Source organism: Ixodes scapularis, unplaced genomic scaffold, assembly GCF_016920785.2.
Source record: "Ixodes scapularis isolate PalLabHiFi unplaced genomic scaffold, ASM1692078v2 PGA_scaffold11__112_contigs__length_91849675, whole genome shotgun sequence".
Lineage (NCBI taxonomy): Eukaryota > Metazoa > Arthropoda > Arachnida > Ixodida > Ixodidae > Ixodes > Ixodes scapularis.
Genome location: NW_024609837.1, coordinates 85,156,125 through 85,172,866, shown reverse-complemented (window position 1 = coordinate 85,172,866; position 16,742 = coordinate 85,156,125). Strand labels below are relative to the sequence as shown.

The 16,742-nt window shown below is 48.5% G+C and overlaps 1 protein-coding gene across 2 annotated transcripts in view; it reads right to left on the bottom strand.

Moving 5' to 3' along the window:
- Window positions 1-16,742, bottom strand: part of LOC8041721 (neuroplastin) — a 67,396-nt gene that overhangs the window by 12,661 nt on the left and 37,993 nt on the right. For both annotated transcript variants that reach the window (XM_042289070.1, XM_042289069.1), the window contains 3 exons: window positions 5,010-5,127; window positions 2,816-2,973; window positions 547-660 (listed from right to left, as the gene is read on the bottom strand). In XM_042289070.1, coding sequence (XP_042145004.1) covers window positions 547-660; window positions 2,816-2,973; window positions 5,010-5,127 — 390 coding nt within the window. The remainder of the gene's footprint in view (window positions 1-546; window positions 661-2,815; window positions 2,974-5,009; window positions 5,128-16,742) is intronic.

The window sequence follows — 16,742 nt, the reverse complement described above, 5'->3', positions numbered from 1 at the left end:
TGACCCACCAGTACATCCTGCATTAAGCTCTTGCACCGATCGATCGATTTTTGCACCAGGTTATGAGCACGACCGGAACGGTGCGTGTCTCGATCCTAAAACGCAACTGTGGGATCCACCTGAACTATGTTGCCTAGAAGGAATCTTCGACTGATGTGTTTTAGCGCCCTATCCCACCCATGCATGAAAAGCGGTACCGAAGCAGCGACGAACAATGTCGCAGAAGCCGATGTGTCACGCCATCTGACGTCACGATGCCGGCAGATGACACAGAAGTCCCGGCAACAAGTACGAGCGACTGCGAGTGTCGCAGTCGTCGCGACTCATGGCTGAACAACGACCTGTGGTCAGAACAGGCGTCTGCTAGGTCCGCCGCTGCAACGCCACACTTCTAAGACGTCAACAGGCGGACATCGAGGGATTGTTTTTTAAGGTGCGGTAAACAGACCGGTCCTAAACGCATCGCAGGCACCACACATCAATGTCGCCGGGGGTTCGGACCCCGGCTACTTGTGGCGGGCAGTCCATCCTCAGACGGGCGCTTACTCTTGAACCAGGTGACTTCTGGCACAGGAACCCCGAAGGCCTTGCAGGAGAGGGTCAGGGGATCGCCTTCCACTTGGTTCTTCGAGATCTCGGACACTTCGATGGTCACGTTGGCTGGAACACGAAAAAAGGGAAGGGCGGGAACAATGTTGCGTGAACAAAATCTTTTGATAGTTGGCTCACTCACTAAAGGCTGGTCTACGTGTTTGCTTACGACCGAGTTCTTGCGACCTGGAACTTGCAACCCCGGAACTGCATTTCACTAGAGCAAGGTCTTGCAGCGTATGCGAGATCAAATGTATGTACTATCTATGCGAAATAGCTTGCAACATTGTCAAAAGATTTTGCGAGTCAAGAAAGAAAGAATGGTCTCTCGTCGCAAGAGGTTCCATGAAGTTTTAAGGCGCTCGGTCATAAACAGTCGCAAGTCTGTGAACCCGCCTTTACTTTTTCACCTTTTACCAACTCACTCACTCACTAACTCAAGCTCAGCTTGCACTTACTCAAACTCATGCACTCACTCATCCACATTTCATTAACTCAAACTTATCAGCAAGAAAGAAAGAAACATTGTCTTTTTTTGCTGACAAAGTTTTCACTAAAATAAAGGCTACAGGCACCCACAGTGTCATTTTCCGGTTCGATGAACACAAGTCTTAGATGGACGTCGGCTCAGAGAAATTGCGTTTCTCTTTTGTACCGTGTGATCCAGGTAACGTCATGTTCTCGTACTTTCAGATTCTATCACCACAGCTATACAGTGTACTCCCCGTAATTTGGTCGCTTTATTTAAATTTTAGGTTAGCTTGAAGCATGTGGTCCCGGAAATTACATGTACAAATCTATCGGAAAAAACTTGCGGTAGTCCCAAGTTTAACCTCTGGGACTCGTTAATTCAAATTTTTTTTTTTTTTTTTTTATGTGCTTAAGAAGTTTGGCAAGACCGGGAGCATTAAAATGTCTCGCGATTATGCTGACCAAGCATAAATCGCACCCGTGCACACTTTATTGCTTTATTTGCCATGAACGTCGGTCAGGAAAAAGAAGGAATGAGTGTAACGTGCGATTGAACCACCAAGGTCTGGAGCCAGTTAAGCGGCCAATACAAGCCATGCTAAGCCAAGTCACCATGGCTGCAGGCATGTGCGTCACGACATCCTCGCAGAAATTACGGAAGCGAGCGCGGCTGCGTGGTACACACGGCTAACAAAGTTCGAAAACTGTAAACGACTAAATTTTCGTGGGGACCTAATTTTTGTGAATTTCGCGAATCGCCTGCAATTCGCGAAAAATAGGGCCCGCGAACAATTCGGAGCATATGTGAATGCTACGGAAGCTGCACTTAATTTGCGAAAATTAGGACCCACGAATAATTTAAAATTTTCAGCTTTGGCCCGATTCGCGAAAATTTGAGCCCGTGAAAATTAAGTCGTTTACAGTATAGGCATTAACCAGCCCTACGAGATGTTTTGTCCACGGAATATATCGTCACCAAATATGCTGTGATTTGTAGTGCACATTTAGACAGTTATATCGTGCAAGTGGTTAAGCCTAGGAACAATCTCGTTGCTTTCCGTGCCGAATGGCTGAGCGCCGCCGATGCAAAAGCTGCCTGTGGAACCACAAAGTACAATTTTGTGTTTTCCTCGGCGATGAAACTGCCAAAGGCGTCCTAAGAAAGGCTTGCAATTTATTCTAAGACACATGATTAATACCGTGCGTCTTCTTTGGCGGAACGATCCGCGGCTCTGTTAGCAGAGGCAAGCAAAACTCAACTTCAACCAGCAAATACTTAAAAAAAAGAAAACAACAGTTTGAGCATGTTTTTTTAGTTTATCATTCGAAGACCTACATTAGATTTTATGGTCTTTACCTTCAAAAAGTATGTTTGTAGATATATGATCGTGCAATAGCGAACACTGCGGCTGCGAGATAGCATAGATACAAAAACTTTAATTTGGGGGGAAAACTTGGCAAAGTTTTCATAATCTCTGCAAGAAATGCATTCTTCAGCTTACTGTTTGTCTGAGAATGAGCTGATCGGCGAACTCAGTCTGGAAAATCTCTTGAACTTGTTCAGAACGGGCTTAGAGCATTGGCACTTCAGCGCCCGATTATTTCGTGGACGCCACCGTTTTGGTGCCCAGTATTTGAATGAAGCGAGACCACTTTCTTTGCATGGGCGGCAAGGATGCCAAACGCACCAGTTTGAGACACGTTCGAGGCACTGTGGCTGTACCTTCGCAGTTCCGGCACCGGACAAACTTACTCTGGACCACGATGGTGGCATTGTCGCCTCCGTCCACCACGGCACAGGTGTAATTTCCGGTGTCCGCATAAGTCGGGTCGTTGATGACGAGCGTGTTGGTGTCGCTGTTCTGGCTGTACCTGGGTTCGTCGGCTGACAGCTTCTTGCCGTCTTTGAACCTTGAAGACAGACGGGACGACTCGTTAAGGGGAAACGCTGCTCTTCGAAGTAAAAAAATTAATTAATGAGACCCATTTTTTCAAATTGTGTTTTTGAAGATTTGACAGACACTCATGTTGTCCTGGAGCATTTTCATAAAATAAGTCTCTTATCTTGAATGACTGACATGAAATCATAGTAAAATGGGTCTGTGCATATTTTTTTTTCCATTATTTCAAAATGAACTTTTTACACAGTTTCCTATTTTATGGAGGCCATATCTACACTCGCAAACATCTTATCGTCACAATTTATTTTTTCTTTCTCTGGTAGGCATATAAGCAAGGTATCCAATAAACATGTTAAATTTGGCATCAGGTTATTTTTAGGTCTCCTATACTTCCTGCAAAAAAAATAATTTTGGAACTGAAAAATTTAGGTGTGATTAAAAACACTTATTATCCTAGGGCTTTAATTTATGCCTTGTTGGATTCTGCAGACCTTGCCGTTTATAAAAGTACAGCACAATCCCGGAAGGGCGCCCACCCAAAATGATGGGATAGATAGTCGAAAACCTGAGGTGGGCTATCTTTAAGAATGAGAAAACTTTATAAAAAAATTAATGATGAACACAGGGGCACTCCCTACAAACCGCGTGCTATAGGAACTGATATCGCGGACACGGCAAATTAGCGTATGCGATAAACAGGAGGGAATTCACTACAAACTCTCGCGTTGCAGGAAAGAATACCGCAGACTGTAGATGCGGCAGAGTCATGCTTCCCGTGCGATAAACACGTGAAAACCAACTACAAACTTGCCTGCCACGGAAACCGATATTGTGCGTGCAGATCGCAGGCAAAGAATACGGAAACTCCCGACAAACTTGCATGCCACGGAAACCGATATTGCACGCGCAGATTGCAGACAAAAACGAGAAAACCCGCAGCAAACTCGCTTGCCAGATGTACCGGTACAGCAAATCGCGTAGTTGATGCGATGTCCGACAGAAATCGCATGACGTCAGACGGGAATCACATTAAAGGCCGAACCAGATGCAAGTGATTTAGCGAGCGACGAGACAAGCCGACGAGACGAGCCGACGTGACAGCGACGGAGATTTCTCACTGCTGCCCGTCGTGTTGCCCAGTTTTTGGTTTTTTAGAAGACGTCGCTCATTGTTTTGGTCGCTTGCTCCTGTCGCTTTCATGCAGTTTGCCTTGTCGCACAACTGACCAAGCAAAAGTGAAGTGGGTCACAGTCGCTTGCCAAATCGCTTGCATGCGGCTTATACTTAACCGCGCATTTGGGGGATGGGCTGTATGGGAAAAGCAGGCGAAGTTTCCGAATATTTTATGTTACGAATATTCAGCCAGAAAAACGGGATGGGCGATCTCTCGGGAGAGGGTGCCCTTATGGGATTTTACGGAATGTATTTTCGATTTTGATATCTGAATTTGTCTTCATCCTGTCCATAATCTTTGCAAATGAAACATCAAATATAAACAAAACTAATTAATCTACATCGAAACCAAGTACATTATTGTTTGAAAAAGGCCCAGTGTTTGAAAGAGGCCCAGTAATTTAATTAATATTGGATCACAAGTTACATAAAAAAAAAAAGCCCTAAATGATTAGATGTACTGATTTTAAAGAAGACCCCAATGTCGAAAAGAGTTACGCAAACCTAAACTGACATCCACCCGAAAGGAAGTGAAACTAGCGCCCTCTAGGCAACTAGTGGCCGCTAAAAAAGTTTGCCCGGTCCGAGACTTGATCTCAGGTCCTCTCTCTAAACTAGCCGTCAGCAGACAAAACGGATGTTAACAGTTGCCACCAGTCTTGATCGCACTACTGCAAGCGTGAGATAAGACATTCAATATGACAATAATTTAAGGCAAGTCCCTTAGAATCCCGTAGAATATTTACATGTAATCATTACATCATTACTTAATAGCTATTTTGAATTTAGAGATAATAAATGGGCTGCCAAAAAGAGTAAGGTCTGGGTATTTCAAAAATGTGTTTAGTTTGTGTAGTGGACAGGCGGTCTCACCAGATAATGTCCAGGCCAGGGTTTTCGGTGGAGTTGCACTGGAGCACCAGCGACTTGGATCGGGGGTCCAAGAGGATACCCTTGCCCGGAATCTCCTCGTTGGTCTGGACTGCATTCACTGCAGAAGATGTCTCCGTCAGACCCAGTGAGTCGCTAGAGACGGCAAACCCTTTGTCCATCTGCTTCAAAAAGGAAGTTACCCTACCCCAAAAAAGGTCGACATGCGGCTTTTTTTCCTTTTTCTCTCTATAGGCCGATTGGTTGTGCCAGCAGGACGTAAACTGAAGGCCCGTTTGCACATGCAGTGCAGAGCTTACTCGGCGCTATAGGTCGCTTTCACGCGACACACCAATTCTGGCTCAAAATCTCGCCGGAAGCCGCATTGATGAACTTTTGCCATACGTCTTTCTATGCGTGAAGGAAGTGTTTTTCAGCTTAGTCGAGTTTCTTGATCGACTGCGTCTGCTGGAGCAGTCTGCGGCATAAAAGAGCATCACCTGGGGCCCGATTTTTATACATACCAGTCTTTATTCAGACGAACCGGCGATCGGCAAATCGATCGCCAGCTTGAGAGGGTGACTCCGAAAAGAAACAAATCCGAATAAACTTATGCGGCCCAAATACGTCCTCGATCGTATCTACCGAGCTTTCTTGTCAATGGAGCCATTCACCATGCTTCGGCGCTTCAGCAACACCAAACATGACGCCAATAACTAAGCGGCTGCGAGTAAAGAAGTGGCGAAAGTGGCAGACGCTGTTCATCAATGTGGCGGAACACGGCTTACTAGAAGAGAAAACGGATTTCGAGGAACCGTCCTGTAGACACAGCCCAGACTTTGCACGACGTTGGTGCTGCAACAGCAACACTTCCGCATGTGACCCTGCTTTTCCCTGCTTACGCACAACGCGACCTCAGCTTTGTGTTGGCTCAGCATTGATGTAGCTCTGACTGTTATCTCGGCACCAAAACGCATGTGTCAACTGGGCTTGGTTGCTATCGTGTCGCCAGAAGTTGGTGCATCCACGCGTGACGTGCGGCCTTTACTCAACCTTTCATCTACTTTGAGAGAGGCCCGTTTCGACCCCGAAAAGGTTTTTTTTTACATTTGAGAAGGACTTTGAAAGGACAATGGGGATGGCCACCGCTCCAGCATGACATTGCCTACGGGCTACCACGTCGCCGCAACCTGCCGCATCTTCTGCGAAAAACAGGTTCATCCTTCCCCGATTTGCTTTGAGAAGGGTCAACTTCCAGAGGTCAGCAAGAGGCCAGCTGGCTGAATGCCAGCCGGCATTTGCGCAACACCGTGTGGCCTTCAGCCGATTAATGACAAGAAGCCTTTTCAATGCTTAATATAAAGGGTCATCGGTGTACTTTGCCACAATTGCTTCATTCTGCCTACACTACATTTCATTTACTCCTAAGCCGACAGCGCGGTGGATACTGCATGCTCACTGGTGCAGTCATACTTATCAGGCTCACACCCGCACCCATGTGCAGCGAGCGGGGTCAGGTGATGGAAGCGAGGCGGCTGATTTGTCCACCAAGTGTATGGCTCCCACCGCACTCTCAACTATGGGGTGAACGGAGTCTAGTCTGGGTCCCAAGCCATTCTTTTTGCAGACGTGTGTACTCATATATGTCCGACACGTGGTAGCGTCTTGCCATGCTGGTACGTACTGGTGTCTGGTAGCACAGTGCCAGTCTGTCCCTTTTTGTCTGCAAATCTGTACTGACAACACTGTTGCCGACTGGTCAGCAGCACATCCATTTTAACATTCTGTCTACTAGAGTCTAGTTCAGACTAAAGTGCCAGCTGTCTCGCTGTTCCAAAGTTCCGATGGACGCAGTAGGAGAAGGGACTCTGGCTATTCTGGCACTCGTTCGCACAGAACAAGATAGTCGTGCCGAAGCAACACCCTAGCCAAATGGGAGCTGCCAATTTGGACGGTGCAAGGCATGCGACAACCCTCTGTGGGAGTAGAGCACTTTGCCAAAATGGCGTCGCGTACCTTGCGCCGACGTGCTGATTGGCTTGCTGGGGCCGTAGACTTTGCCTCTCGCCAAGTTATAGTGAAATGGAATACAGCATCTTATTTTTCATTTAAAAGGCAACAACAACACAGACACGCCACCTGTTGATGCACCCCACTGCCTAGAGCATTCCGAGGAGCAACACACAGAGATCATACTCTCGCGACATTTTCGCGTATCTGGTTTCCGTCCCACGCACTTCTCACCCAACCGGAGCCAACCGAAAGGTTGCCCGGCCAACGTGCAACATTTCGTTGGGGCATTTGCGCTTATCGGCGGATGTTTTGGAGCCCCGTACCGCTGCCTACAAGTGGACGTGCCTGCTATACGGGTGGGCTAACCAAACAAAAGATGAACCAAACAACGAATGCAGACTTCTCCAAAGGCAAAATGCGACTCGGGGAGGCTCGGGGCATGCCGAAAGCCGGCGGCGGTCCAACCAAGGAGGAAGGACGCAAACTAAGGGCAGGCTTGGTGGCTGTCGGTGCAGAAACGTTTTGGTGCAGGCCAAACTCTAAGTGGCGCTCATCTCGTTTTCTTTTTTACTCTGTCAGGTGCACACTGAAAGGCAAAACGGGGGAGGGGCACACTCAATGTCGGCGGAGGCAACGCTCCCCTACCTTGGACGGGGTGATAATTGCGCCAGCGAGGGAGTACAAAGAGGCAACCGAGGGAAGTAAAAAAACGCACCGCCGCCCCCTCGTGATACGCCGGTAACGCACACCCCTCATGCACATTTCCTCGGGTGTCAACAGAAAACGAAACAAGGAACAAAAGGATGTCGGGCTGGAGGCATACCAAAGCGGGTATGGCAGACGGCCATGCATAACCGAAGAGGGAGGGTTTCACTGCCATGCGGGGAAGAGAGGAGGGGGCAATGTGCGAGCTAGCAAAAAAACAAAAAACAACAAAAAAAAACAAGTCGATTTTGGGGACAAATGCGGGGTTGGCCGCTACGTCAATGCTTGGCCAAGCGAAACGTGCCACCGCAGCAACAAGCGCATGCTCATGAGACGTGGGCATTGCTTCCATCTCTGTTCACCGAGTGTGTTCTGCCAATGTTGTTCGTTCGAGAGAGGGGGCAATTCGAGGCGCACAGTCGGTCAGAGGAAGAAAAGGGGAACGAGACCGCCGCGGCAGCCACGTTGTTCTGCGGGCCGCGGCAATTTGGAAGGGGGGCAGAGGAGAGGAAGAAAAAGAGAGAAAGAGAGAGAGATATGGGAGGCTCATAGAAGAGGAGACGTGCGTGAGAGGGGAGCCGCAGAAGAGGACGGGATGGTTGCCTCTTTCGCGGCCCTCAGAGAATGAGAAAGAGAAAGGGAGAAACGCCGGTTAACGGGTAAAAAGAGGGATAACCCGGCATGCACTCCGAGGAAATGGGCAGAGGGGTGCGGTGGTTAACCCGATGCCGACCCCGGCGGGGTTCCCGCGGACCACTTTCGCCACACGGCGCCCAAGACGGCTGGCAGGGGCCGCCGGCGCCTTACGCTCCGAGCGGAGGATATGCAGGCAGAGTTGGCTTTTTGGCCGGGGAAATCGGGTGCACAGACTTGGGACTTTCAATTGACCCCTCTTCTGCCAGCTTGTACATACCAACACCATTTACTAGACAAGGCGCGCGCCTTTCTCTTCCCCCAAACGCCGGCACTAGTGGAGCCACGCAGCGCGGCCTAGCTCGTGGCATCTTGCAAGGAGCGCAACGCTAGCAGACTGTTGCGACAAGATGCACGCGTCTGCCAGTTTGCCGCATGCTTTCGTGGAGCATCGGCGTGCGTGCCGCTTGCGGCGGGTCGAGGATCTGCGAACTACGACGTAATGCGCAGGCTTCATTTTCCAGGTGGACTTGCACCGACTGATAACGTGCAGGACATCTTGTTTATGGCGCCGGGTATGTCACTACCCACCGACTAATTCAAAGTGTTATAAGCTGGCACGGTGTCGGTTTTATTCACACTCTCGGACCGAGGGGAAGTGACAATAAAACTAAGTAAGGAAATTTGGTTTCGGGCCCTGGCTTTGGAGCTTTCTAGCGGCATACCGAAATCTCGAAAACTACCAGTTGGAATTAGCTACGCTCATCATTAAGCGTTTGTTGAAGACTCTAAGCACCTTGGACAGCACGGCACTGTTACACTAGCTGGAACTGGGCTCCATCTAGTGAAAGAGTGCCATAGCTTCATTCAGGTGCATAGTTATTATTTTGGGAACTTGTTCGCTACTGGTGGCAGCTAGGTTTCATGTCCGTGTTTGCTGCAATTCTGTCTCGTAGGGAAGCTGAACCCAGAGAAAGTCGAAGGCCCGGCTTAGGAGTGAAAGCATTATCGTGCTGTGCGACGTTACGACTCCATCCTCGGCATCTCAAAAGAAGTGAACAGCTTCAAATGCAAACATATTGCTGGATTCGTCTAATGGTTAGGAGACTAATAATCAAACTTATCAGAGGAACTTCACAACGTTTTGGGGTCAGCTCAGTTACTTCTGCCAGTTTTAAACGATTCGACAGCTTCGACAAAGACTGTATACATGAGTGCTTTCGACACAAAATGCTCGTCCCGAGTCATGTGCACGCGTCCCCGATCTGGCCTTTTCTGCATCTGGTTGCGTTACGAAATTATGGCGACGCAAATGCAGGCTGCATGCTACGGGGAGTCTGGCGGGGACCTGTGCCAGCCGTCTGGGCTACTCGGCCATTATTTGTTCAACACTTCCGGTTGGGAAAACTCGTGCCATATGCTGCAACTTCGAAAACATGCGCCTTCTGGCAAACAGCTGTGCTTTGAAATGCGTTGGGATATTGCAGTTCTAACGAATGTGCCGGGTCAACCGCAAAACTGCAGAACAGTTAATTGGAATGATTATATAAAAATTAAGCTGAACTGCATGAAATCCTAGCGGCAATGCCACATTTCAGGACACTTCACTGGAATGTATCGTTAGCCATGAACGGCTTCTCAAACTTAACAACTTGTAAGGTTTTTGTTAGAAAACGTTTTTCAGCTGCTTATGGATAATCTTCATAGTGACATATTTGCACCTGTGGAGGACAAGGCTGCAGAGTCAAAAAGTGGTTGACTACATAGGTCGATCTGGCTGCAGTTCTGGACTGGCTTTGAGTACCTGTACATCCTCAAAACCAGATTGTCAACAGCCTGTTTCCAAAAGTTAAATGGAACCCTACTGGTCACAAACTGCACTAGAGATATCCTTAAGGTTTTAGAGTAGAGTGGCAGAGAGCCCTAGCTAAGTCTCTCTAGCTAAGTTTTCACTGAGACACTGTGCCAAGACTTTGCTAAGGGACTAAGTTAAGTCTTCTTAAGAGACTTAACGAAGTCTTTGCAGAAGCTTAGACAAGTCCTTGCTAAAAGACTCAGTTCAATATTTGCTAAGAGACTTGGCCAAGTCTTCCCAAGAGAGTTCATCAAGCTTTTGTTAAGAGACATGAAGGCTGTTTCTTAGCTTCGTCTGCCACTCTGCAGTTTCCAGAAAGTTCCTTTTCAAGTTCCTCCCACCAGCTTTGACCGCTGTCAGGTCTCGTTTAAAGAAGTCTGGTTACAGCTAACAGCGGAACTCCAGCGTGAAAAAGTCGTAGGCTGCCCCACGCTATACTAGTCAAAGTTGCGTCCCTCACTCGTACATCCCAGAGTCATACGAGCAGATGCAGTGCCCCTAAGGCCTTCGGGAACTTTAAAAAACGGTGCAACGCACGGCAGGCTGCCAGAAAGAAGCAACGAGTTTATCCCCAAACGAAAGCGTCGCGGAAACGGCGGAAAGGCAACCACGGCACCCCCCGCCGGTGCGGGTGTGCCTTACCAGCGACCACGAGGATACGGTGGGAGCGAGAACTGAAGCTGCTGCACTTGTAGTTGCCCGCGTGCGAGAGCTGGGCCCGCTCCACCGAGAGGCGCATGACGACGTGGGCGGCCGTGCCGTTGGCAGCGGGCGTGGGGTACTCCTGCTGGAGCTGGTAGCCCTCGCTCTGGAGCACCGCTACGTCGTCCTTGAGCCACAGCGGCACGTGGCTCATGGGAACCTTGCACGAGATGGAGAACTTACCGCGCTCACGCACGACCGTCGTAGCCACGGGGGGCTCGGTGGTCGGCGGGGGCGGCGACTCGTCGGCCCCTGCGGGGGGGGCGCAATGGGAACGTCTGCTTCGGGACGGGGGCGTAAGTTCCAATAGAGCAACGCTAGCTTTAATGGCAATGCTGCCTTCTAAACAGCAATGTCGGTTCCGCAAAGGCAATGTTGGCTCCACAAAAACAATCTCTGGTCCGAAACGGCAATTTCGACACTTCAATGGCAACGTTGAGACTCCACTGGCCACGACGGTTCCGCAACAACCATGTCAGTTACGCAATCCACTATTTTCAGAAATCGCCGGCTCAGGAGGAATTGGTACAATTATATGGGAGAGGGTGCACTCGCTCGAGCAAACAAACTAGATGCTGTCGCTCCATGAGATCCAGATAAGCCACATTATCGAGGGACACAAAAAGCAAGCAATTTTGCTGCGAACATCGAGCCGGGGCCGACTCTGTGTTCGCAGTATACCAGTTAGTTCAAAGAAACTTCTTTCCTCTTCCCAACGGCGCCGATTGTTTCATCCTAGAAATACTCAAACCCAGTTTTGCGACAGGTGATGCCAGTTCTTTCAAAAATGATGGTGGCGGTGAACTAGTCGCTACAGGGTGAATCTCTAAAAGAGCCCGCGGGTAATCACCACAGTACACGCCGAAAACGCGTGCAAATTGGATACTTCGATGGGCACCGAGTTGTATGATGGGCGCCTCTAAAATTTGTGTCGAATCTTGAGAGGTTTATACCCAGAATATTTTGCCGTTTGCTACCTTGCTACCTTTTTAAAAAAACACAGAAAGGTAGCTTACTTCTAGAAATTGCAGGGCGGTAGCAAAATGATGACCTCGGCAGAAATTGTGTTACTTAGCCACGACGGGAGATGAGCGAATATTGCTGACTAGGAAGGACAGTCTTTGGTTCATCGCCCCTTCCTACTATTACAAGTTTCACAGGTCACAAAATCTAAAACTGGCATTTTTTTATATTGTTTTCTTGATCGCACACCAAAAGTTAGCCCATTCCTTATTTCCACCCAATCTGTTTTCGCTTTGAGGCGGATTATCTCCCGGGGCATTATGATAGAACTACTGACAGTTCTAATGATGCCCAACTATCTGTAATACTGGAGAATTTTGGACTCAATATTTACTGTCGACGGTTTTGTGTCACTACTTTCCAGGCTGCACCCTGTGTAGAAGCAAATTGTTTGCCAACACTACGCAAGCCTCGTCATAAGACATTTCGAGCCGAACAGCGTCGGACTCGTCGCTAGAAGAGGAAGACTTCTTGAACTCCAGAAATGTAGTTACCTGAACCTCGATATATGACTACATTCACAAATATTGTAGATACGAAATTGGTCGTTCTCAACTTCCAAGATTTCCGAAAAATTTTGCTGCAACCTTTGTTGCATTGGCTTACGTCACATTAGGAACTGTCGCTTCACGCTAATGAAATGTTTGTAGACGTCAAACTCGCACACTTCGTCCCATGCGTCGTCCAAAAACGAGCAAAATAGGCGACACTGCGAAATCAACAGTGTCTAGCAAACGGATCACAAAGCTGTCGAGACAGGTCTGCTCATCAGTACGCAAGAGCACGCAAAATGTTTTGCAGCGCTTGGCAGTTAAAGAGCAAAGCCGTGATGGCGGTTTCCAAAATCTGCTACTGAAAATATCTACCCATAGCCACCATGCCCATCACAATCGTTTCTTTCGACTACAACCTTTTGAAGCGACACCAAACTTGCTGCAAGCTCAACAGGATTCTAATTTGCCTCTGTTTAGAACATCCGTATCGTGGATTAAACTATCTACGTCGGTTGACTAGTCAACAATCCAACTGCTTTTTGAATAAACGCAATGTTTGCAAGCAGCATGTCTATTAAAGGCTGGTTCATACATTTTTGAAGGGAGACAACACTAGTGCCACCCATCAAGACTCCCCAGTAAATTTCAGATTTTTTTTATCTGCACATATTTCTTACTTTTTGCACACCATTCTCGCATCGTGGGCTTGAAAAAATTCTTACAATGTTACGAGCAACTATTTTTCATAGATGGCGTGTGAATTTGACCTCACAAAGTCTACGCTGTCACTGTAGCTTCTGCAGTGCTTCAATGCCGCCGAAGCTACCTGCGAACGAGACGCAAGGCGGAGCCACGTGTTCTCGAAACAGTGCGGTGCTGCACAACCGTGAAAGCTACGCTAGCCTCGAGAACCTGGCACAAAATGGCCGACGCAGAGCAGCTTTATGTGGTTCTGGGGCAACCCCTACAGCCTATGGGCCCCTCCACCTGCCAAAGGCACACCGTGAGATAAACGCTTTGTTTACGGTATTTACGGTCCGTCGTGGGATAAGAATGAACCAGGATGGAGCAGTTTTTTTACCCCGAGGACGTCTTGGAGCTCAATAAATGAAATGAAGCGATAAACACTCGTCCCACCTGGTTCAATCTGGACGAAACCCGAGCGAGGCACTTTAGTTTGTCTTTGGCGTGCCTGCCAGAATGCAAAGCGCGCGTCAGTCTTATAGCTGAGGTGAGAAAGTATTTGACAACATATTTTCTTTTGTGACATTGAAGCAAACATAATCAGCAGGGAGTACTGACCCCTCTCGAAGTTCATTAGAGGTCAGACATCGGCGTCGACGCAATGTCGGGAAAAAAAGGCCATGTCAGAGTCGTAGAAGTGCACACGGATGCATGAGTCGCCATCCGGTCGTTACATTGGAGAGACCCTGAGGTTTACTGCTTCACAAAAATTAATTTTTGAAAAAAGAAAATACAGGAGTGCTGTAGGACTCAAGCGGTCGTTTAGTCGGCTTGGCATGCGAGCACGTGATAACTTCATGGGAAAACTGCGCTGTACCCATGGCTTCCCACAGCTGTTTTGAACACACCCTAGCTAGCAAACTTTATGTTTTCATTTTTTTAGTTTATGCGGCGTTTTACACCTACGGTGCGGCTCAACATACGATCCTAACGCGGGCCAATGGAAAATAATTGACGCCATTGCATGGCGAGGCCGAAAGGAGTTCTTTCTTTTTTTGTTTCATATTTTATGGCCGTATGCAAGCAACCTTTGTCAGCCGGCCTCGGAACTGACTGACATGTCCATCAGGTCGGACGTGCTGCGATAAGAACGCCGTCTTATCATCGACTCTTCAAGTGCTAGCACACGTTTCGTTTTTATTATACGACTGTATTCTTACACGTGAACCATTCTCTTACTAACCACCCCCCCCCCCCCCCCCCTTTTTTTTTTCCCCTGCGCATACTTGGCCAGGATTACAGAAAATACTAATATAAAAATCGATAAAAAAAAAAAAAAAAACACGTAAATTTAAACAGCGAAAAATAAATCGTGGAGGTCGGGCGCCCGGAATGCTGGCTTTGCCCGCAAACGCGGACGCATTGCGGGGTAGCCAACGCACGCACTCTATGACTTGGCAAAACAAATAAAAAAAAAAAAACCGAAGCGAGGGTTTGCGTTTTAGTGGCGAAATCCTTTGGAGCGCGTACGTCTTTTCATTTCTCTTTGCTCTGCGCACGGGTATGACATCGTTACCCCCGTGACTTTGAGGGACTTTTTTTTTTTTTGTTTTAGTATTTTGCGTAGCAGCACACAAGGAGCGACAGCAGCGGCCTTGCGGCGGCGAGCGAGGCCTTTCGCCGATTTTAACCAAGCGAAGGCTTCCAAGGTTTTTTTCCTTCCTCGATTCTCGCCCAATGCTGTCCGAAGTTAGCTTACGTGGAGGAGCAACGGCAGAAAATCGAAGCCACCATTTTTGTTTTCTTTCGGAATTTGCCTGCAACGCGTGATTGAAGCGCTGGGTGGATTTCCGCGAGGCCCACAAGCAACCAATCGATTGTCTTATTGCGCTACGCTCACGACGGAAGAGAAAGCGGCGCAGCAGAAAGTGAAGGGCCCGACCGAAATATGCGGCATCGGAGACGTCGAAACACCCTTCGAATTCAGGCGAATTCTACGCGGAAAGGCTATTGCGGCGGGTCACTCCATACCTGCTCCAACGACGCAAAGTAGCAACACGGCTCCTAGTGTCGGTGGCACCATGATGACTTGTGGTTGACGGGCGGGCTTGCGACGGAGTCGGCCGGTGGTAGGTGGATGTTGACTGCCGTGCGTTCACACGACTCCGGTCCGAACTGCCCGGCGTAGTTCGGTCAAGGTCCTTGAGGCGTTTCGCGTCGGTTGCTACGCCGACCTGAGTAACGAACTGACGCTAACTGCGTCCGGGTTTTTTTTTCTTCTCGCTGTCTCCGTCGATTGCTTGCAACTTTCCTCCTCCCAGTGCCTAGTTTTGAGAGTATTGGCAACGAGGCTATTTGAGTCACGTGGTGTAGGGTGCGAAGAGGCGCCGAAAGCGTTGATGGTCCGCAATCGTCTTTGGCTTTCCGCTCCCGCTCGCTTTTCTTTCGCCACAAAATAACACCGCGCATGCGCACTTGTATGTACAAAGGGTGCAACCGCGCAAGTGGCGTCCGCCATTAGGTTGCAAACACTCGCCAGTTTGGGTTGCACTCTCTCTTAAATTGAGGTTCTCTACCTCTCTCTCTCTCTCTCTTTTCGACGCGAGCGCCGCCACGCGCCGGTGGGCTGATACGGCGATGACGTCACGGCGTCGCTATGCCTGCGTCGCCCTGCGCCTTGCTCGCTTTGCTGCCGCGCTTGGCCGCGGCCCTGGCGGCCTGGTGGAGACGCGGAAAGAAAATTGACATCTAACGGCGTCCAACACGTTTTGTTTCCCGTTTAGGACGTCCGTTCCGCCTGTGTTTCGTAAAGATATTATTTCCCCTCGTTTTTTTGTGTGTGTCTTTTATTTGTGTAACAGCTTGCTTGGTAATGAAATTCGTTCTTCCATGGAGGACCGAAAGCATGAGGAGGAGGGGACGGCGTGCGCCGACGGCGTTGGCAGCGTTGGGATTTTTTCGCGTCTGCCGAATTGGCCCAGGCGCAATGCCCGTGGCGTCACGCAGCTGGCGCGGTGAAAGTTCTCTTTCGTTTGACTGACGAAACGCGGCTTGCGTCGTTCTCGACAGCGGTCGTCGCACCTGCGACACGTACTGCGCCTGCGCTGCAATCCTCGAATATCACGTACATGCGGTGAAACACAAGGCACGTGCTAATACTACACCGCATTGCTCTTAAAAAAAATCTTAAAAAATAAGCATTTTTAGCGCATGCGCAGTGGCCAAATCGTTCTTGTTTCTAAATAGGCCCTAGTTTTTTCGATGTTTATTTATAAGGGAAATCGGCGGACGTTTTCATCGTGTGCCTCGGCTATCTGTTCCAAATACCCCCCCCCCCCCCCCCCCCAAAAAAAAAAAAAAAAAAAAGATAAATACAGTGAAAAACTAAGAGTTTCATAGTTTAATATATACAGGAATGGGCAAAATACATGCAAATATGTATCGAAATACAAATACAAAATACTTCGTCAAAAATGTATTTAATTACAAATCAAATTGCATTGCTAAAAAAGTATTCAAATACAAGATACAAATACAACCAAATATATTTGGTCTCCTCCAAATACTTTTCCAAATACATTCCTCGAAATTTGCATCAGCGACTTCAGGGCACCTGCAACGGGTTTC